Genomic DNA, 23,147 nt, shown 5'->3' with positions numbered 1-23,147 from the left:
CTCGAATGTAGATTTCACGTAGACATTTGGGGTCTTCATTTTCTATATCAATGTGAATACGTGGTTGGAAGTAGGCAAACCTTTCATGTAGTTGACTCTGGCCTATGCGAGGCTCCTTCTCTACAGACCTCTCCATTTCATCTGATAGACATCAGGGAAATATAATTAAAAGGATTTCGCTCTTCTGGAACTCTGCTGCCAATTGCGATTGAGAAAGCAGCAAAGCAAAGGTAGGAGATAGACAAGCTGCAGAAGGGAGTCACCTACTGCTCTGAGCCTGTGACCTCGGCACAAGCCGCTTCATCCTATATTATCAGGTACAAATCGAGACTGTAAGCCCTTTAGCAAAAGGCACATACCTACTGTACCTTAATGTAGGGTTGCAAGATTTTCTCTTTAAAAAAAGAAAGGATTCCTGGCCCCGCCCCATTCTGCCTCTGACTCCGCCCTGCCCCTCCACGAACCTCCCCGAGCTCGAAGGCCGCATTTAGAAGCCTTCACGCATGCACAGATGTCTACGCAATGATCATCATGGTGACGGCCACGCATGCCCAAAGGCTTTCAGACATGGCCTCCAAGCTCAGGATTTCCAAAACCCAGACAAACAGCCAGGTTTTGGAAATCCCTCCGGGAGCCTGGACAGTCCTCAAACTAGGACATGTCCAGGTTTTCCTGGACATATGGTAACCCTACCTTAATGTAACTTGCTTTCAGCTACCCATAAAAAGATGCGAGCTAAATGATAGAGGAAGTGTCTTAATCTAACCCGGGATGAACAGGAGTTCTATCAGCTCTTGATAAGGAGTCAAATACTGCAACTCTTCTCATGTTCCTTGAGCTGGGCAGGCAGGGATTTATTTACAGCCAAGTGGCAGCAGAGGGATCAAAAATATATGGGTTTTCTTTGCACATTTACTCCGTGGCCCCTCACCTTGATTCAGGTAGATTTGAAACAATACAAGTTCTACATCCCCAGTGTATGCTTCCCTCACCCCAAAACCATCACCACATCATAGACTACATTCAGCTGGATCTCTAACATCTGAGTTCTAGAAATTTACAAATTCATGGTGCTGTCCTTCCATGAATCTAATATTTCTGGGAATGTTGTTAATAATCTGGGCATGAAAAACCAATCAAGTAGTGCTTTGGGTCTGGTAATTCAAAATAATAATATCAGTTTGTTCTCTATTATATGATTATTAGTTTTTGAACAAAATTTCATATTTTCCTCGATTTGAGTCAAGTTGTTATTCTCTAAACTGAAAAGCTTCTTACCCGATACAGTTTTCTCTGATAGTGGGGTGACATGACGTATCCTGTGTACAACTTTGGGAATTTCTGGTATCCCAAGGGCAACGCAGAGCTCCATGTAATCCTGCTCAAAGTTCCCAATGCATTGATATTCACCTGCAGAGGGTCAGAACCCAACACATCACCATTACTGGCAAAGATATCTCCCTTACTGCTATCTGAGTTCCTAATTACATCCCAAGCGCTACAATGTTCCAATTTGCACTTACTGATCTATTTTCAACAAGTCTAAGTGTGCACATCCTACAAATATAAGCTGCCAAATGCCCCAGTTCTTGAAGGGAGAATTTTAGTCAGCCCTGGGTTTTTGAACTTGCATCCCAGTGCATTGTGGGATATCGATTTCAATTGGCTATAGGTGCCTGAATGTATCTGGAGAGGGGGAGTGAGACACCCGGGACGTCCCTAAAAACTTCCTCCTTACAAGTGCCAGGAATGCTAGAAGAGGCTCCTCCAGGCCGGGATTTCAGGTTCCATTTCAAAGGCATCCAGGATCATATCCCAGAATCCTTTGGGAGCCACGTTGAACCACCGGTTTTGGAACACCATCCCAGTGTCGATGTTACAATACGAGACACATTTTGGTACAATTAAGCATGTGGAGATGCTTTTAGAGCCTGAAGAATTTCACTTTCGTGTATTGATACAACTTTCCTCTTTTCATGCTACTCGGTTTTTTTAATGGTGTCCTTAGGTTTCTCCATTGTGCAACTTTTTCTGCAGTACAATCTCAGAAAACCTTTTAGCGGAGAGTAGGCCCAGTTTGGTGCTGTCCAGTGGTATCACCACTTGATTCGTCTATGGAGAGAACTTTTTTTTCTCTAATGGTGTATCTATGTCAGGTATTAAGGAGACTTGGCATCACCCAAGCTGCTCTTTTCTCCTGCTGAAATACTACTATTAATTATTGCAGACGCATGCAGCGCTGCACAGCGTCACAAAGAATAAGAAAACAGTCCCTGCTCCAAAGAGCTTACAATCGAAACAGACAAACAGGATGTCATGGATACAGTGAAGGGGAACGGTCAATCAGCTGGCTGCGTTGGAGGGCAGAGGAGTAGGGTTAAGGACTGAAAGCTAGATCAAAAAGGTGGGGTTTCAGTTGCTTTTAAACAAGGGAAGGGGCTTGACGGAGACACTTGGGCAATTTATTTCAGGCATAGGGGGCAGCTAGATGAAAGGAACGAAGTCTGGAATTGGCAGTGGAGAAGGGTAACTCCTCAATTTCTGTTCTATTTATCCCTCAACCTCCCACGTTCCCTCTCGCCTTGTAACCTTATCGAGATAACTGAGCTAGAAACAGCAGCAAGACTGATGTGGAGGAGCAAACATCCTACTCTTCCTCTCCGAATCTTCTTTTTCTTACCAGAAACCGGCACTTCTTCAGTTTCTTGAAGTGTGTTAACTACAGAGAGAATAAAGAGACAGATTCAGAGCACATCAGGGTTGATATACCACATAATATGAAGCAGAGAGACAAACTCCTTTGGTTGTAGAGCAGTGGTCTCCAACTCAAACCCTTTGCAGGGCCACATTTGGGATTTGTAGGAAAAAAATAGTTAATGTCTTATTAAAGAATTTAGATAAAACGCTTTATAGTTTATAAATCTTTCCTTTTGGCCAAGTCTTTTTTTTTTTTTATAAAATCTTTATTCATTTTTCAAACTTACGATAAATGCGTCAACAATTACAATCATTTGACCTTAGATAACACTTAATATTCAGCAATAAATCAAATTAGAAATCAAATTGGCTAAGTGACTGGCATTATTTAGACTTTAATTTCTATGAATGAATAGTATGAACATGATATAAATTTCCTTGCTTGTTTTTATGTGTGTGCGCTGAAGGAAAGTGGAGAGAGTGGGCTGAGGACGCTGAAGGGAAATGGGGAAGAGAGAGTGGGAGAAGACGCTGATTTATAAATTGACAATTGTACAGAATATTGTTTCTTTTTATACTTTACTATAATAAGCTCAATATAAAACAATAAAGCTAGTGTGGATGGAATCAGGTGGTTTGTGGGAATGAGGACCGAGCTTAAGGGGATTAGTCCAATAAAATGTTTTTTTCTTATTTCTCATTATTTGTTTTATTTTTATTTGTTAATTTGTAAAGTGGTGATTGTTATGTATCAGTTTTTTCAAATTTACATCTACTGTCTTTATATTTTGCACAGTATTAGAGGACATGTATTACTGTTTTTGTGGTGTTGTGGTGTTGCATTGTATGCAGAGTCTGGTTTAACTTTTGTCTACATATTTCTATTTTTAGTTTGTGATTATTCCATATTGGGCGAGGGTGTATCTGTCTGTGAGTATGAAAGGGACATGGCTTTCTGATAGCATCGACTGTACAGGATCAATTGACTGTGCAGGATCTGATTTGTTTAGTTTTACAATGTATGTGTTGGTGTTCTAGTGCTCACTGCAGTGTTTAAGATGCTGCCTTTTCCTAGGTACACTCTTGTTGTGCGATATGTAGATTGTTACTAAAAATCATATTTTTCATATAGATGGGGGGGGTCAAAAAATGATGGGCCCTGGGTGTCACATATGCTAGGTACGCCACTGCCCGTGTCATTCTCTAGTGCTGTGCTGCTTGGTCACAGAAGAGGCTTCCCCTCTGACCCCCAGAAAGCTCAAGTCACCGCACAGTTAGGTAGGGAAGCAGAAATAACCTTAAAGTGTGAAAAGGGGAGGGTCTTCCCAGAGAAGAGCTGATCAGATTAGAACTCATACTGGAGCCTTTGTAAAACTATCTACAATTTTCTCAGATTACATTTTCTTAAATGCCTTGCTAGGCAGTGTTTTCTGTGCTAATTATATATAATTGAGGCTTTTTGAAAAGCAATTTATAATAAAGAGCTGCTTTAGTGATAGTAATCCCTCCCTTTAAAAACAGACAACAACCTCATCCGTCAGTTCTTATAAAGAACTTAGCACCACTGCTCCTTGTTTGTAATGATTTTCGATATTTCCAGCCCATGTGTTACATAAAGAATCCACCAGGACCCTACTTCATCGTGTGTAATCAGTATACTACAACCACCTCCTCTTACACAATACTCCAAAACTCTTAATATTTCCAACCTCCAGTACCTGAGAATTTTTCCTTGGTTCCTTTTTTCACCGTTACCTTCTTCAGACCACTGGAAAACACAAACAAGGTTTGAAGGTAATATTGGCTGCCATATTTCATGGTACTCCACTGTTACTCAGGGCGCGAAGGAAGAAGTAACAAAAGATTAGGTTTCTTACCTCTGCTAATCTTCTTTCTTGTAAATCTCCTCTGGAGGCTGAACAGCAGGGTCTTGCATCCTTTCCTTGGGAGTGTCCAGGTAGGTAACCTCAGAGTGAGGGGATAAAAAATTTGACTAAGTCCCTGCAGCCAAGGCTGGAAAGGATGCAAGACCCTGCTGTTCAGACGCCAGAGGGATTGTACAAAAAAAAGGACTGCACATTATAAAGGATCTGAACTGTGCCACTTGTAAAGCAAGCTAGGATATCTCAAGGAGAAAAAGCAGAAGGAATAAAACCCACATTCAAATTCTACCCCGTCAGCTCCAGTAAGTTAGCTTATTAACCTCAAATTTTCTCAGACAGTAAGTAAATTGATGTTATTTAATTAATGGGAAATATGTTCTCAAGTTCTTAAATTTTTTAATAAATAAAATAAATAGGAAACAATTTTCACTCACCCTATGACTAAACTACAAGGCAAGGTACAAAGAAAAATACATCAAACATTTTCAATATCACAACACAATAAAAAATAACATTTACAGGAATACAAAGTATAAGTAGCTATAAAATAATATCACCCCTCCCCCCCAAAAAAAAAAAATTAATAAAATTAATAAAGCCCGGATGTATCAATCTGTCCTTTTTTCTGGATCCATATGGTAACCTTAGAAGACACCACATTCCACACTGCGCACAATTCAGATTGAGGGGCTTACTGTGAAAATGCACACATTCATGTTAAATACCACCAATAATGGAACAAAAGTATCTCACAAGCACGAATGTATAGAAATAAAACAAGAATACAGACCCAACTATAAGGGAAGGCACAATTTAAAAATCAAAAGCAAAATACATTTAACTCGAAACTCTATTGGAAGCCAATACAAGTGAACTAAAAGGGAATCACAATCAAGCTTAGCTAAGCAAAAACCTAGCAGCCATATTTCATGCTTCTTATCTTAGAAATAAGCAGTAGATTTTCTGAAGTCCTCCTTAACGAGTTTCTTTTAGGAACTTGTCTAAACCTTATTTAAACCCTGCTATGCTAACTGCTTTTACTATATTCTGTGGCAATGAATTCCAAAGCTTAATTACACGTTGATTGAAGAAATATTTTCTCTAATTTGTTTTAAATGTCCTACTGGCTAGCTTCGTTGTGCGACCCCTAGTCCTTGTATTTTAGGAAAGGGTAAACAAGGAGAAAAAGAAAGAACACAATCTGACCATAGGACAGGAATGGTTTTTAAAGTAGAGACAACTGTCTTACTGCCAGAGGAATCTGAAATAAATAATAAGATCTAACGCATTGCCCTACTCTTGAGTAGATTTGCTGACAATCTAAGTTAACTCTAAAAGGCTTGCAGCATTAAACTGATTTTGTTTTATGCCAAAGAACTATTCATGGATAAACAAGGCAAAATGTCCCAATGCAATCAATTTTGAAGCAGGTTCAAGTTCAAGTTCGCCTGCCTCTACTTTAAAGTACTATATGGACTAGCCCCTAAATACATAACTGACCTTTTCTCCTTCTCAGCCAACAGACACAAGAGAAGCTCACATTCGAACTTCGTGTGTCCCCCAGTTAGAGGATGTAAACTGAAAAAACACCAGGATCACCTTCTCTCACATCAGGCAGCACCCCGCAACAAGGCATTCACCCCCAAATTATCTTGATACTTCCAAAGTGGACTGGCAGGATTGCAGTCCACACACTAGGATTGCTAACCATACTGAAGTCTCCCGCCAAAATAAGTGTGCAGTTGGGGAGTGCCAAGAGCTTTGCAAGGAGGTCAGAGAAAAGACAACCATGTTCCCCTGAAGTTCGCCAACCCAGATGACATAGCACCCCTAGGGATCTCAGGTGACCTTATGGGTGACGGGCAGGACTTTATTGCCACTTCCTGTTGCCTGGAGTTATAAGAGGAGGACCCCCCCCCCCCCCCGCAATCTCTGCACAGCTTCTGATGTTCTGGTGCCATGAGATGTGTCTCCTGCAGGAAAGCCACATGTATCCGTTCCCTCTTAAAATAGGCCAAAACCTTTGACCATTTGACAGGGGAATTAATACCAGCCACATTCAGAGTAAGAAATTTCAAATCAGCCAGGATCAAATAGAAGAACACAAAAATCTGTCAACACATAGGTTACCTGAAAAAGAACCTTTGGGACCCCCCAGCTAGACCCCACAGGGACAAGTGTTAGAGGAGAGCAAGTTCCACTACCAAGTCCCACCCACCCCCATCCCAACCCCTCCCCCATCTGACACACAGCCCAAATACATAACCCATACCCAAACAACAACCATACCACTCGTCATACCCCCCTAAACCACCCCCACAGAACCAACTCCCCTCCCCCACCACCACATCAACCACACCATATACCCCGGGAAGCCTAGCCCCCAATCTCACCCCCCCCCCCGAAATACACAGAAAAAAAAAACCCCAAACCCTGCATAAAGGAGCAACCCCACAACAATCCATCACAGTATCGCAACAAGAATTCCAATAACAAGCTCAAAGAATAATAGCCGAAGGAAGAGAACCTCAAAAGGCATAGCAAAAACTCAGAGACCCCTCAGGTGCCAACAGTAGGGGACCTCACGGTTCCCCAACACAGGCCAGGTGGCTCCAAAGAATCCACAGGCTAAATAGAGCTCACAACATGCTCTATCTGGAAAGAGTAAATAAGTGATTCACAGCAGCTACCCTTTCTACTCCCCTGAGTTTTTTTCTTCCTAGTCCCTAAATGCTGGAGCAACCTTCCACAAAAACTTACAGCCTCTTTTACAAAGTCGCAACAGCCGCGAAGCCCTTTAAATCTCTATGGGCTTCGGGGCCGCTAGCACGGCTTTGTAAAAGAGGCCGTTAATATAACTTAACTTAACTTTGCCAGTATTTAAAGAGGCCCTGAAGACCTGCTTTTTTTGGAACATAAGTTCATATGAAATGCCTTCACCGGATCAGACCGAGGTCCATCAAGTCCGGCGATCCGCTCACGCGGCGGCCCACTAAGTTCTCTATTTTGAAGACCTAGCCCTCTGAGCAGCTGTGCTGGACCTTGCATTAAGGGAAACTTAAGAGGTTGGGTTCTTTTTTTTTTTCTTTTAATGACTTTGTATGATTTGGTTATCACCTTTTTCATTTTGAATTGATGCCTTTTTTTTTTTTTTTTACCTTTTATTTTAGCCCCCTTTACACCACCTCGACCTATAGCAAGTTTTTCAATAAAAATAAACGCTAGGTGAACGTGGGCTGGTTGGAGTTTCTTTTGCTTTAGGGCTCCTTTTACTAAGCCGCGTTAGCGGGGTCAGCACGCGCTAAACCGAAACTTCCGCCTGCTCAAGAGGGGGGCGGTAGCGGCTAGCGCGTCCCGCGGCTTAGTTAAAGGAGCCCCTAATGAATTAGACCTTTTCTTTTGTGGACTATTTGTACTGTTATCTTCATTTTCTTCATTCTGTAAAGAATTGTAAACGTGAAAAACAAATAAATAAAAATAAAATTTGAAGGAATGATAAACATTTATTAGAAGTTAATATGGTCAATTTAAATGTAATGACTATTTTACTGTGTTATATTATTGTGTATTTATTGCATTTCTTCAATAAAGTGTTATAAAGAAAAATTTTTTTTTTTAAAAAAAGCTGTTTTTGCAGTGGCGGATCCTCCCGGATCCCACCGACCAGGGTAAAGACCGGATCCCGCGGATCCTCCCATCCGACGTCCCGTCTGCCGCGGTCGCGTTCGCCCGGGATGGACCCGCGGGAGCCCGCCCCCACCCTATTTACCTGCCACCCGCGGAGGAGCGACGAACGCCGCCGCCAGACACGTCCATATCCATGGCAACTAACCCGGAAGCTAAACGCGGCTCCCAAGCCTTCCTCGGAGCTGGTCCAATCAGAAAGGAGGGAAGGCGGGACTCTGTTGCGACACAGAAGCTCGAGACGCCAGGGAGGGCGGAGCCAACCAGATCAAGCAAATCGAACCTAGTTAGACCTCCACAATACGTACAGGACTTTTTTTTTTTTTTTGCTTATTTAATATAGGATCTAAATTTACACCTTAGCAAAAATCTTTACATAAATTGTACAACTTCACATAATCCATATGGTAACCCGAAAAGAAAAGAAAAGAATCCCCAAACCAGGTTTTGGAAAAGCTTCTATCGAATCGCCGTTGGGCGGGCCTGGGGCGGGCCTAGGGGATTGAAGCGGGGGCCCTGTGCAAGCTACAAATCTCTCCCCTGAGAATCTGCCCACCAGAAAGAGCACGAGCGGAGCAGTCAAGTTGTTGGCGAAAGGGTCGCTTAGCTCAGGAGCTGATTGCAAACTCTTGCGTTGCTTTTGCTCCAACTTATTGTCTTCATACCGAACCCATCGTAAAGACCTACCTTTTGAGAGATTTGTCCTGCCCTGCCTCTTATTGTGAACCGCATGGTTTGCAAACTAAAGTTATTAGTAGTCCCTTGTTCCGGGCTTAGAAATCCAGGAGTGGCCCCCAAATCTCCCTCCCGGGACTGTTGTGCCTGAGCAGTGCCAACCCAGCGGCGCTATAAAGTCGTTCAGTCCCATCCTAAGCGCGATCCCCGAGTGCGCTCCGAACCCGCGCAGTAGAAGCTGCGGCTGCTCAGGATTCCGAACAGCTGATTGTTTGAACAGCGCGCGATGCGGCGGCACCTGGAACAGCAGCAGCAGCAGCAAGAGAAGGGCTGAGAGTTGAACTGGGGGGGGGGGCACGCCCCTCCTGTAACAGTGGCCCCGAACCCTTTCTTTTCTTGTTTGTTTCTTCCAGTCGCTGCAGGTCCCTCCTTGCTTCCCATCCCACCAATGAAGACATTCCAGTACTGGATACGTTTCGAGTAATTGATGGCTTCGCTTTGCATTTGAGGAGAAACCTCAAAACGGGTTATAAGCAACTAGTAACAGCGACTGACGCAGTTCAGACCAGATTGACACCGAATTACCTTCACAGTGCTAATTCCCTCCCCTAAATTCTATAGTGTTAAAAAAGTTTGGGTGTTCTGCCCAGCCTGGCCTAACTGCCTTTTGGGGTGGGGGCATTTAGCATTTCCTCCCCAGGTCTCAGTAGTTCTATTTTCAGCTCTTGTTTATTCAAAATTAGTAGGAAAGAAAGAGGATAAGTCAGTGTAAGAAGATCTTGAACTTCTTTGAGAGATGACTTCACGGGAGGATCACCAAAGGTAAGGAAGGAGCTGTAGACTCTATTGAGTCGGGGGCAGTAGGGTAGGTAGATAAGTGTGTCTCAACTTCTTCAAACCAAGTACCTGCCCAAGGTTTGCCCCAGACTTGCTGAAGCTCCACTCCTCAAAACTGACACATTTCGATCACTAAATTGAAAATAAAATCATTTTTCCTACCTTTGTTGTCTGGTGATTTCATTAATCTCTGGTTGCACTTCCTTCTGACTGTGCATCAAATATTTCTTTCTTTCTGTCTCCTGCATGCTTCCTCTCCTCCAAGCCTCATTCCATTCCCCAACCAACATCTCTCTTTCTCCCTCCATGAGTCCAACTTTTTATTCTCTGCCCTCTTCCCCTGAGTGTGGCATTTCTCCTTCCCTCCTATCTGCCTTCCCCATCCATCTCTCCCTCTCTCTATGAGTTCAACAATTTCTTCCTCCTGTATGCTTTCTCTCTTTCTCTTTCTCCTTGCCCCTTCCCTCAAGTGTGACATCCCTCCTTTCAACCCACCCACCCAAGTTCATATCTTCCCAATCCCACTCACATGTTCTTTCCCCATGCTCCATCCTCTCCTCCACACCATGTCCATTTCTCCCTCTCTCATCACCTTCGCTCATCCTGCAACAATTTTCCTTCATTCCCTCCCCCCAAAACCCACTCACAACTAATATGCTCGCTCCCTATGCACTATCTCACCCTCCCCTCCAGCGTGCAATACCTTTCCTTTCCCTCCCCTTCTTCAAGTCCAGCAGCACCTTTCCCTTCCTCTCCCCTTCTGCCAGGTCCAACAGCACCTCTTCTCCCTTCCCTTTGCCTCCCCTTGTTCAGCAGCACCTCTCCCTCTCCCCATGTCTAACAGTACCCCTTCCCCTGGCCTTTCCCCATGTCCAGCAGTACCTCTCCTCCCCCTAGCAGCAGCTCACTGCAGGCTTTTAACTTCCCTACACAGCTGCTGCTAGTATTAGTTTAGCCGCAGTTTCATCAGGCAGCCTCGGAGCCTTTGCTAGGCCGGCACACCTCCGATGATGCAACTTTCTCTTTTATCAGAGGAGAGCCAGCCTATCAAAAAACCCGAGGCTGCCTGATGGAATCGCGGCTAAACTAACGCAAATCAAAACTAAAAACTATTTACCCCCACTTGTTTGTGGGTTTGTTTGATTAACGTGTGGTCATTTTTCATTGTTTTTCTTGGGTTGTCCTTTGAGTGTAAGATGGGTATCTCTACTTTAAAACCCATACTTGATCCATGGTCAAATGTTTTTATATTTTTCTCATTGTTTACTCTTTCCAAAAATAGGAAGATTAGAGAGACATAATGAAGCTAGCCAGTAGGACATTTAAAACAAATTGGAGAAAATATTTCTTCACTCAACATGTAATTAAGCTTTGGAATTCATTGCCACAGACTATAGTAAAAGCAGTTAGCATAGCAGGGTTTAAATAAGGTTTAGACAAGTTCCTAAAAGAAACTTGTTAAGGAGGACTTTGGAAAATCCACTGCTTATTTCTAGGATAAGAAGCATAAAATAGGTTTTTTGCTTGGCTAAGCTTGATTGTGATTCCCTTTTACTTCACTTGTATTGGCTTCCATAATTTTTTATTTTTTTGGGGGGGAGGGGTGATATTATTTTATAGCTACTTATACTTTGTATTCCTGTAAATGTTATTTTTTATTGTGTTGTGATATTGAAAATGTTTGATGTATTTTTCTTTGTACCTTGCCTTGTAGTTTAGTCATAGGGTGAGTGAAAATTGTTTCCTATTTATTTTATTTATTAAAACATTTAAGAACTTGAGAACATATTTCCCATTAATTAAATAACATCAATATACTTACTGTCTGAGAAAATGTGGGGTTAATAAGTTAACTTACTGGAGCTAACGGGGTAGAATTTGAATGTGGGTTTTATCCAGTTGACTATTCCTTCTGCTTTTTCTCCTTGAGATATCCTAGCTTGCTTTACAAGTGGCACAGTTCAAGTTCTAGACAATGTACAGTCCTTTCTACTTCTTCCTTCGCGCCCAGAGTACCAGTGGAGTACCATGAAATATGGCTGCCATTATTACCTTCAATCCTTGCTTATGTTTCCTAGTGTTGTGAAGAAGGTGACGCTGAAAAGGGGAATCAAGGACAAATTCTCAGGAACTGGAGGTTGGAAATATTAAATATTTCTTTAATAAGACATTAACTATTTTTTCCTACAAATCCCAAATGTGGCCCTGCAAAGGGTTTGAGTTGGAGACCACTGCTCTACAACCAAAGGAGTTTGTCTCTCTGCTTCATATTATGTGGTATATCAACCCTGATGTGCTCTGAATCTGTCTCTTTATTCTCTCTGTAGTTAACTCACTTCAAGAAACTGAAGACGTGCCGGTTTCTGGTAAGAAAAAGAAGATTCGGAGAGGAAGAGTAGGATGTTTGCTCCTCCACATCAGTCTTGCTGCTGTTTCTAGCTCAGTTATCTCGATAAGGTTACAAGGCGAGAGGGAACGTGGGAGGTTGAGGGATAAATAGAACAGAAATTGAGGAGTTACCCTTCTCCACTGCCAATTCCAGACTTCGTTCCTTTCATCTAGCTGCCCCCTATGCCTGAAATAAATTGCCCAAGTGTCTCCGTCAAGCCGTTTAAAAGCAACTGAAAACCCACCTTTTTGATCTAGCTTTCAGTCCTTAACCCTACTCCTCTGCCCTCCAACGCAGCCAGCTGATTGACCGTTCCCCTTCACTGTATCCATGATATCCTGTTTGTCTGTTTCGATTGTAAGCTCTTTGGAGCAGGGACTGTTTTCTTATTCTTTGTGATGCTGTGCAGCGCTGCATGCGTCTGCAATAATTAATAGTAGTATTTCAGCAGGAGAAAAGAGCAGCTTAGGTGATGCCAAGTCTCCTTAATACCTGACATAGATACACCATTAGAGAAAAAAAAGTTCTCTCCATAGACGAATCAAGTGGTGATACCACTGGACAGCACCAAACTGGGCCTGCTCTCCGCTAAAAGGTTTTCTGAGATTGTACTGCAGAAAAAGTTGCACAATGGAGAAACCTAAGGACACCATTAAAAAAACCGAGTAGCATGAAAAGAGGAAAGTTGTATCAATACACGAAAGTGAAATTCTTCAGGCTCTAAAAGCATCTCCACATGCTTAATTGTACCAAAATGTGTCTCGTATTGTAACATCGACACTGGGATGGTGTTCCAAAACCGGTGGTTCAATGTGGCTCCCAAAGGATTCTGGGATATGATCCTGGATGCCTTTGAAATGGAACCTGAAATCCCGGCCTGGAGGAGCCTCTTCTAGCATTCCTGGCACTTGTAAGGAGGAAGTTTTTAGGGACGTCCCGGGTGTCTCACTCCCCCTCTCCAGATACATTCAGGCACCTATAGCCAATTGAAATCGATATCCCACAATGCACTGGGATGCAAGTTCAAAAACCCAGGGCTGACTAAAATTCTCCCTTCAAGAACTGGGGCATTTGGCAGCTTATATTTGTAGGATGTGCACACTTAGACTTGTTGAAAATAGATCAGTAAGTGCAAATTGGAACATTGTAGCGCTTGGGATGTAATTAGGAACTCAGATAGCAGTAAGAGAGATATCTTTGCCAGTAATGGTGATGTGTTGGGTTCTGACCCTCTGCAGGTGAATATCAATGCATTGGGAACTTTGAGCAGGATTACATGGAGCTCTGTGTCGCCCGTGGGATGCTAGAAATCCCCAAGGTTGTACCCAGAATACGTGATGTCACCCCAATGTCAGAGAAAACTTTATCAGGTAAGAAGCCTTTCAGTTCAGACTGGCCTTAGGGTTACCAGATTTTCCAGAACTATAATCCAGCCCCATGGCCACGCCCCGTTCCGCCATGCCCCCCCCCCAGCCCCACCCCCCTCAACTTGTTCACTTGTCGGCAGGGCATCTGTGCATGCACTGGTATGGCACGATGACGTCTCCGCTTTGCATCCGCGCCATGCGTGGCTGCCGTGCCGACATCGCTCCTAGCTGGAAGCTTTTCAAAACCCAAACAAAGCGCCGGTTTTGAAAAGCTTTGTGGGAAAATCTGAATGTCTGGTAACCCTAGGCATTATTAACAACTTGCCTCATGTGAACTGGGATTAAAGAGAGGTTGCCCAGAAATATTAGATTCATGGCAGGACAGCACCATGAATTTGTAAATTTCTAGAACTCAGATGTTGGAGATCCAGCTGAATGTAGTCTATGATGTGCTGATGGTTTTGGGGTGAGGGAAGCATACACTGGGGATGTAGAACTTGTATTGTTCCAAATCTACCTGAATCAAGGTGAGGGGCCACGGAGTAAATGTGCAAAGAAAACCCAAATATTTTTGATCCCTCTGCTGCCACTTGGCTGTAAATAAATCCCTGCCTGCCCAGCTCAAGGATCATGAGAAGAGTTGCAGTATTTGACTCCTTATCAAGAGCTGATAGAACTCCTGTTCATCCCGGGTTAGATTAAGACACTTCCTCTATCATTTAGCTCGCATCTTTTTATGGGTAGCTGAAAGCAAGTTATATTAAGGTAGGGCTACCATACATCCAGGAAAATTCGGACATGTCCTATTTTTAGAGGCAGTTTGTCTCGGTTTTGGAAATCCTGAGCTCAGCAGCCACTTGTGGAAGCCTTTGTGCATATGTGTGGCCATCACTGTGACGTCACATGTAGACGTGCTTGCGTGTGATGTCATTGTGTCAACATCCATGCATGTGTGAAGGCTTCCAAATGCAGCCTTCATGCTCGGGGAGGTTTGTGGGGGGGCGAAGAACAGGGTGGAGGTAGAGGCTGAACAGGGCGGGACTGGGAGCAGAACAGGGCAGGGCCAGAGGATATTTGGCAACCCTACATTAAGGTACAGTAGGTATGTGCCTTTTGCTGAAGGGCTTACAATCTCGATTTGTACCTAAGATAATAGAGGTCACAAGTTCCCAGCCTGTAGCTCAGAGCAGTAGGTGACTCCTGTCTATCTCCTACCTCCTCTTGTCTGATCTCCGCTTTGCTACTCTCTCAATCACATTTGGTAGCTGAGTTCCAGCAGATCTAAATCCTTTTAATTATATTTCCCTGATGTCTAACAGATGGAACAGAGAGTACTGTAGAGAACACGGAAAGAAACCTGATCCTGCTACATGAGAAGTATTCCTACCTGAAACCACGTATTCAGGTTGAAATGGAAAATGATGACAACAAATCTGTGCACAGCATCTACATTCGAGGTGAGCCCAGAATAATAATTTTCTGCACTGTAAGAGAATTAGATTGGATTAAACACAAGAAAATAACATAGGAATTGCCCTACTGGGACAGACCAAAGGTCTATCAAGCCCAGTATCTCACAAGTACCGGGCAGAAACCCAAATAGTAGCAACATTCCAGATGATGTTGCAGGATGATGTCATAAGAACTTAAGAGTTGCTGGACTGGGACAAACTGAAGGTCCCTCAAGCCCAGTATCCTGGTTCTAACAGTGGCCAACCCAGGTCACAAGTACCTGGCAAAATCCCAAGGAGTAAAACAGATTTTATGCTGCTTATACTATAATCTCAATAATGGCCTATGGACTTTTCTCTTTTATTTATTTATTCAATTTTCTATATCTGGGTGGCCATTTAGGGAGGGGTTCAGCACAGGGTAGAAGTGTGGAAAGCTCGCTTCTGCCCAGAATACTGCTAGACCACCAGGGATTCAAAAAGGAACATGGGTGGAGGGAGGTAAAAAAAAAAACCTGACAGAATCGTCTGGGACAGGAGACAGAAGGGATCCCTCCTGTTCTGGCTCACCAAGTCATATAGCAGGCCAGGTGGAGACATGCAGGACATCGGGAGAGAAGGAGGACAGGGTACAGGGCAGGGCGTCAGTTTGGAGAATTTATATCTGCTGTCTATATTTTGCACTATATTTGTCTTTTTTTTTTTTTTTTGTCGCTGTTCCTGAGGTGGCATTTCATATTTTAAAGTCATCGGTCTGACATCTTTGAAATAAAAATGAATATAAATAATACTTAACGTTTACTCTGCGTGCAGTGTGCTTTGTGTTCAAGCCAGGCTGGGAGACTTGAACAGAAGAGACAGCGTTGTTCGAATCGCGTCGGGAACAGCAGGGCCAAAAGAATTGCCAGAATGGACTCTCTCCCAACAGAACTGGGCTAGAGACTCCGTTCTGTGAATTCAAATAACAGACGTGAGAAAAAGCCGTGCAATAATCAAATATGTGTTTATTAATGCTTTTCATGTCTGGGGAGAGCCAATACATAAAAATTTTCTGTGCGCTCCAAAAGAAAAATCCAAGTCAAAAGGATTTATACCATACTTTAGAATACAATGGCACTTTGATCACATAACTTCCTTCCCAGGAACACCTTATGTCAATTTAAATTTAAATCCTAAATTTAATGTTAAGTCCAATTTTTAAACCCAGCAGGTGGCAGAGTTTCACTTTTTCTAGCCTTTACTTAACCTTCCTTAAATGTGATGTGCTTCCTAAAATATGGAAAGAAGACAATCCTAACTTCTGTATGAACTTTCCCAGTTAGCTTTTAATCGATAAGGAACAGATTTCCTTTTTAAGGCCTCTGTAAAAGCCCAAGTTTCTTGCTCCTCTGGGAGAACCTATACCCAGCCCTTATCATTTTCATACATCACCCCATATACCAAACACAGTTTGTAACATAAGCTTCCTCTATCCATGTCAGCATGTTTTTTTGTGAGAATTTCAGCTTACAAAAACTTTCATTTAGTTTGACGCTATCGTAGCCAATTTTAACATAACCTTTTGCACACAGTTCCACAATTCACCCAAATAATTTCAAAGTTAATCTCCTTGTATCACCTTGCATGCTTTTCTTTTCCAGTTTTAATTATTAATAGCAGCTGGGCATGCCCATGATATATCTGCAGATCTTCAATATATGTGTTTTTTAAAATTTTGTGGTTACTATTATGCATTGTTAATAAGATTAAATTGTGTGTAAATGAAAAATGAATAGAAGAAATTGCATTACAATTAGTACCATTATTGTGGGGGAGGGGTCTGGGGCGGAGCTTAGTCGGGGTGCTCAGTTGATATTTGTTAGACTTAGGGGGTACTTGGCTTGAAGAAGTTGAGAAATGCTGCTTTCTACTGATACAATCTTAAAACAGCTCCTTGAAATGCTAGCCTATGTACACTCACAGAGACATCCTATGGGAAGATATTTGACAAGGTTCTAACAGTTACTGCTTGGCAAGTTGGACACTTAGACCCCGATTCTGTAACCGATGTTCATTTTGCAGACGCTGGTTACAGAATCGGGTTTGTTTAGACGCGGCCGCTATACTTAATCACGGCAAGAGATCTCCCCGCTGCGATTAGTATAGCGGCTTCGGCCGCCAGTCTCCCCTACCCCCACCCCGTGACGATCGCGGCAGGAGGGTACCCAACCCCTCCTGCCAGATCCCCCCCAACCCCCCCTCCCTGGGACGCACTTTGCAGAATCGGGGCCTTACTGTGCAGTTTGGTAAAAGGATCCTTAAGATTGACTGTCAGATTCCAAGAGTTCTGACAAGTTCTTTTTCTCTCACAATTGTCGTTCTCCCTTTTTATCCTTATCCTTATGTACGTCCGAAATTGTACTGCTTTGTCTTGCAATTAACTCCCTATGTCGTCCTTATTTCTCAATTTTAACTATAATTTGTATATTTTATTGTAATGTACACCACCTAGAAGCATGATTAGGCCATATAACAAATTTTCAATAAATTTGGAAACTTGGAAGCAGAATTTAGCTAGTGGGAAATAATTTATGATGATTTATGGTGCCTTTTTTTCACCTCGTGTATGTTTTTCCCACAGGCTGGAAAATTGATGAAAAAATGATGGATATATTTAGCAAATGTTTACCGGCATCACAAACGCTCCATACCCTCAAGTAAGTCTCCTGTATTAAGGGACTTGGGGTTGTCCTCTTGTCAGGTTATGGGGTCTTTCCTCAATGTGGGCCACAAATTGCCCATTTTCCTCAGAAGGTTGTGTTTAAATCTGCATCTTTTCTTGGGTATCATTTTGAGAAAACAAGTGTTAGAGATTCTGAACCTGAGTACCCCATAAACTTTCCTGATTCTCTATCTATTTATAAACCTCTGTAAAAGTTTACTGTATACATGTTACGTTGTAGTTATGTAATATATTTCTCATGTGCTATTTATGTATCCCTTACTCTAAGAACATAAGAATAGCCTTAGTGGGTCAGACCAATGGTCCATCAAGCCCAGTAGCCCGTTCTCACGGTGGCCAATCCAGGTCCCTAATACCTGGCCAAAACCTAAGGAGTAGCAACATTCCATGCTACCGATCCAGGGCAAGTAGTGGCTTCCCCCATGTCTCTCTCAATAACAGACTAAGGACTTTTCCTCCAGGAAATTGTCCAAACCTTCCTGAGGCTGGATGGACATCTGAGTTTGAGAGGAACACCATGCCATAGCAATACCAGCAAAATGCTGCCCTGCCACTAGTTAATGGACCTTGGGAACATATTACAGTTTTTACCTGGCCTTGGCCAGGCAGAAGACAGGATTTTCCTCAGGTGATGTTCTGCTGCTGTCTGCTTCCTTTGCTAAGGTTTTAAAATATATTTTGGGATTCTTTCAGCTTCTGGAATGTCGGTTTGACGGACCACACAGTTGACTTGTTGATAAACATCCTGCCACGCTGCCCAAATCTCAAGTAAGTAGAACCCAATATAAAATTATTATTATTTTTGCTTCTTTGTACAGCCTTGTTGCCCTTTGCCTGATTTTCCGTGGAGCTAGCTCCACCGTCTCCTCTTTTCGGGTCTTCTTGCCCTTTGTACAGGACAGACGATGGAGTGATTTGTGAGTGAAAGAGCAGATTGCCACCTACCACCGAGGCATCCAAGTGCTACTCTTTAGCTGTCCAGTAGGGCTCACTAGTAGGTCAATATGTTTTCTCATTTTCAAAGCACTTAGGCAGTCAAAAGCACTATTTCTATAGTACTTTGTGTCTAAATGTTTTGAAAATGAGCCTCTGTGCCACTTTACCCTCCTCCAGTGGTGAGGTTCGTGAGCATACCACCACATAAAACAGAATCTTAGTCTTGAGGTATGGTTGGGCCTTCTGAACAGCAATTCAGACAGTTTGGAACGTGAAAATCTATCTCATGAATATTCATTGAGAGTATCCTGAAAACCTGATGGGACTAAGTATGCCTCAAGGACTGGGGGGGATTTTCAAAACTTCACGGTACAAACTGACAGGCTGCTGTCACAAGCATAAATATAACGTTTTGCAAAAAGAGTCATTCTCAAAAACCTGCGCATGCAAATGAGGTTTGCGGAGAGTCGTGGATGGTCATTATATTTGCATGTGATGAGTCGCTCGCCATTTTGAAGAGGCAGGTCTGCCAGACGGAGGGATTAAGCATCTGGAATGAGAAGTACAGGGGTGTCAGGAGGAGTGGGGATTACCGGCGGCAGGAGGGGAGTGAGCATCCCTCCTGCTGGGGGGGGGGGGTAGGAATCACCAGTGATAGGAGTGAGTGAGCATCCCTTCTGTCGGGGTTGTTGGGGGGGGGGAGGGGGGGATGGAGCAAAATTTTCTGGGAGGTCTGAGATATCAAAAGCCTTACTTTCCTGTCAATTCCTTGAGCCAATCGGCACTCAGACACTGACCAGAAAGGCTACAACAGCTCAGACCTGCTGGAAAATTTTACCCGTAAATGTAGGACAGTAAGGTAAGGGAATCATCTGGCAATAATAGAGAATTGCCCGGAGTGCTCATTTAAATGTTAATAATCTCATTGTAATATATTTGCATGGCAGAGTCAAAGTCTGCCAGGAAGCTTGGAAAAGACCATGGGTGAGCCCTTTTGAGAACTGGCTGGTAGAATAGTTCCACGCTAAACTGGCTGGAACCAGTTTAGCGGCCACCGTTAAAGGCGCTGTGGGTTTTGAGAATCTTCCCCTGGGTTGAGAATCACTGGCTTTTACCCTTTATCTTACCTTCCCCTGATCTAAACTGGATCAGTAGCATAACGCTAGAAAAGATTAATAACAATTGGAAACTGAGAACTTATCTAGAAACAAGTGATTGCTATGGAGAAGGCTTTTATTTTTATTAATTTCTCATTTATATAAGCACCTATTCCTAAGGCAATTTTATCAACCTGCAAACAAGAATTAAGTCGTCCCTGCATGTCCGAGTATGCAGGATTTGAACCCAGATCTCCTGGTGTCCAGTTCATTATTCATACCTCTGGGTCATGCACATACTCTCTATTAGCTGCTACCCGACCTGGACCATTACTTATCAACTGGACAGCCAGTTAGACAGTTCCAGTTATGCCTGAATTCAAAAGATATACTTAAAATTTAGGAAATTGCCTGGACTCCTTCACAAAAGTGAGTCTGGGTTCATTGATACAGTTCTTAGCAGGGAACAAACAGAAAAAAAATTAAATACCATGCTGAATAGAGACAGAAATGTCATCATTGTACCTTTTCTCTAAAAATGTCTATGGGAACAAAGCATGACTCGCGACTTTAGCTATAAATTAATTTCTGTAAAATATTTTTCTATCCTATCACATTCTACTGAAACAAACCATTTGAAAAAAACTTTGTTGTTAGCATGTATGTTTTAAAGGGGAGGGTGGGCGGGGGTTCAAAAACTGGATAATACTGGAAGGTCTGTTGGAATTTGCTTGGTAATGCTGTGTTTCTGTTTTCCCTTCCAGGACCCTAGTGCTGGATGGAAATCCGCTACCCCAACATACTTATTATAAATTTTTTTGTGAGGACAGCACGTAAGTGTCCTATTTATTTGGGTTTAGAGAGACTTTGGGGAGAATCGATGACTGCACTCTGCAAGGGTTGGGAACCACCCCTTCCTTGCCTGCTCCAAGTTGCAGGCCTCCTGAGTGCTTCATTCCTTGGACCATCAAGCCACGCCATCAAGACATCTGAACCAGTTTTTTTTTACCCTTTCCTATATTCCATGCTTTAATTTTAGCTTATCTAGAAGAAAGAAGTCTGATCAATAGAAACTTGATGGCAAATAAAGGCCATAAGGCCCTTCCAGTCTGCCTATCCACAGCATTCACTATCTACTCTTCTCCCTGAGAACTCTCACTTGCCTGTCCCATGCTTTCTTGAGCTCAGAGTCTTTGTTCCACTATCTCTGTCACCACTCTTTCTTTATAAAAGTATTTCCATAGTTTACTCCTGAGCCTATAACCTCTTAACTTCATACTATGCCTTCTCATTCTGGAGTTTTCCTTCATTTGAAAAAGGCTCACCTCCTGTACATTAATGCCAAGGAGATATTTGAATGTCTCAGTGGAAATATATATTCTGCAGGTGCTAAATTTATGATTTCACACCATCCCATTCCTGACACCATCTGTAAACATTTTTTTGCCCACAATTTCACTTGTGCCCCATGCATGTGGGCTCTGGCTGTAGCAACAGCATCAAAGATGTAATACAAAGCCCAAGACTAAATGAAAGTGAAGTGTTTAAACAAGAAATGTGACAATAAAAAAGGGATCTTTTCTTCTCTTTTCTACAGGTTGGATCATATAACCCTGCGCAATAACAAAATTGACGATGACAGTGTCTGGTTGATCACACAGGCTCTGCAGGAACCGCAGCTCTTAAACAAACATTTGGTGACCCTCAATCTCAGCTACAACCACATCTCTAATCAGGGAGCAAGTTACTTCGCTGAGGTGAGAAAGTAAGAAGGAGGGTCAAAGAAAAGAAGGCATCTTAGCATGAGTAGAGAACCACCTCTGTAACAAGCAGAGATATTGCTTATAGGTAGACAATCTAAATCCACAAAATGGAGAAATTTAGGTCATATCTGCCCATTTATTTCCATTAGTTTTACCAGGCCAGTCCAGAATATATGGGTTATACTCATCAGATAGACGGAGCCTAAAAACTTTTGCATCCTGCCCTATTAGTATATTGAATGACAAAGCAAACGAAGTTAGTACCGTATTTTTTGCTCCATAAGACTCGGCATTTTTTCCCCAAAAGTGGGTGGAAATGTCTCTGCATCTTATAGAGCGAATATTGCATCACAGACCGTGATGTGCAGTATCTGGTGGTCCAGTGGTAGGCCGGGATAGGAGGGATCCGTCCCAGCCGACTAACAATTTTTTAACCCCCCCCAGTACCTTTTTTAATCCTGGTGGTCCAGTGGTGTATCGGCAGGAGCGAACATTCCATTCTGTAGACAGAGAAATGCTAAGACCTATGGCTGCACGGTGCGTTTATAGGGCAGAGCACATAAGTCTCTTTATACTATATAGGTTTTGAACTGGTTTGGTAAGGATGTGATAGTGTCTTGATGGGATTTGGAACCAGTTCTCATCCGTAAGAAGTAGGACATAGCAGGAGGGGTTTCTTAGATGTTTGCATGTGTAACTTACCGCTCTTCCTTTTATTATCCTATTTTAAATGTGCATTTTTTTGGGATTCTTTGTTCCATTTCAGGTCTTGCGGATGAACCGTTCACTGCTGAGCCTTTCCTTGGCACACAATGAAATTGGAGACGAAGGAGCACTCTACCTTGCTGAGGTCTGTTTCATGTAGGGGGTTGTTTTTTGTTTGTTTGTTTTTTTTTAAACCTAATAAATCATCGTTTAAATTAAAGAAAGATACGAGCCTCTGAACATTCCCAGTTCAAAATGATTAAGAGCATGGAATGATTCCCCTATAGGGAAAGTCTACAAGAGGTTAGGGCTCTTCAGTGTGGAAAAAAGAGAGCCAAAGTGAGATATGATAGGGGTCTATAAAATAAGAGCATACTGGGTCAGACCAATCATCCATCAAGCCCAGTATAGCCTGTTCTCATGGTGGCCAAAACCCAAGGAGTAGCAACATTCCAGAATCCCAAAGAGTAGCAAAAGATTCGAGAACCCCAAAGAGTATCAAGATTCCAAGCAGAACCTCAAAGAATAGCAAGATTCCAGAACCACAAAGAGTAGCAACATTCCAGAACCCCAAAGAGTAGCAACATTCCAGAACCCCAAAGAGTATCAAGATTCCATGCAGAACCTCAAAGAATAGCAAGATTCTGGAACCCCCCAAATAGTAGCAACATTCCACGCTACAGATCCAGGACTAAGCTTTGTTGTTGCTCTTGTCCGGGTCTCGCCGCGTCTCGGTAGGTAGAACTGACATTTCAGCCATCATGCTGTGGTTTTCTTCAGCTAGCATATTCTGAAGAAAGCCACATGATGGCTGGAACACTGGTTCTACTACCCAGATGCGACAAGACGCCAACAACTGCAACAATCATGACACCAGGTAAGAGAACATGTAACTCCCTAATTTATTAAAAAAAACACCTATGGGTTTATGTCAGGTAATT

The 23,147-nt window shown here is 42.7% G+C and overlaps 2 protein-coding genes across 10 annotated transcripts in view; one reads left to right on the top strand and one right to left on the bottom strand.

Moving 5' to 3' along the window:
- LOC117349909 (leucine-rich repeat-containing protein 71-like) overlaps positions 1–9,082 on the bottom strand; it is a 37,148-nt gene extending 28,066 nt beyond the window's left edge. The window contains exons 1-5 of one of the 5 annotated variants that reach the window (XM_033923623.1): positions 8,952–9,082; positions 4,416–4,465; positions 2,681–2,719; positions 1,279–1,410; positions 1–141 (exon numbers count right to left, since the gene is read on the bottom strand). In XM_033923623.1, coding sequence (XP_033779514.1) covers positions 1–141; positions 1,279–1,372 — 235 coding nt within the window. In that variant the 5' untranslated portion in view covers positions 1,373–1,410; positions 2,681–2,719; positions 4,416–4,465; positions 8,952–9,082. The other 4 variants (XM_033923622.1, XM_033923625.1, XM_033923621.1 and 1 more) reach the window with 4 other exon arrangements.
- Positions 9,083–9,528: 446 nt separating this feature from the next.
- The window catches only part of LOC117349908 (leucine-rich repeat-containing protein 71-like), a 53,817-nt gene continuing 40,198 nt past the window's right edge, over positions 9,529–23,147 (top strand). For 3 of the 5 annotated variants that reach the window (XM_033923617.1, XM_033923619.1, XM_033923615.1), the window contains exons 1-10: positions 9,529–9,761; positions 11,707–11,913; positions 12,104–12,142; positions 13,404–13,535; positions 14,852–14,989; positions 17,604–17,679; positions 18,399–18,473; positions 20,503–20,571; positions 21,336–21,495; positions 22,268–22,351. In XM_033923617.1, coding sequence (XP_033779508.1) covers positions 11,805–11,913; positions 12,104–12,142; positions 13,404–13,535; positions 14,852–14,989; positions 17,604–17,679; positions 18,399–18,473; positions 20,503–20,571; positions 21,336–21,495; positions 22,268–22,351 — 882 coding nt within the window. In that variant the 5' untranslated portion in view covers positions 9,529–9,761; positions 11,707–11,804. The remainder of the gene's footprint in view (positions 9,762–11,706; positions 11,914–12,103; positions 12,143–13,403; positions 13,536–14,851; positions 14,990–17,603; positions 17,680–18,398; positions 18,474–20,502; positions 20,572–21,335; positions 21,496–22,267; positions 22,352–23,147) is intronic. The other 2 variants (XM_033923620.1, XM_033923616.1) reach the window with 2 other exon arrangements.

Source organism: Geotrypetes seraphini, chromosome 16 (assembly GCF_902459505.1).
Source record: "Geotrypetes seraphini chromosome 16, aGeoSer1.1, whole genome shotgun sequence".
NCBI classification, from domain to species: domain Eukaryota; kingdom Metazoa; phylum Chordata; class Amphibia; order Gymnophiona; family Dermophiidae; genus Geotrypetes; species Geotrypetes seraphini.
The sequence above is the reverse complement of the archived record's forward strand: the minus strand, read 5'-3'. Positions and strand labels throughout refer to the sequence as shown.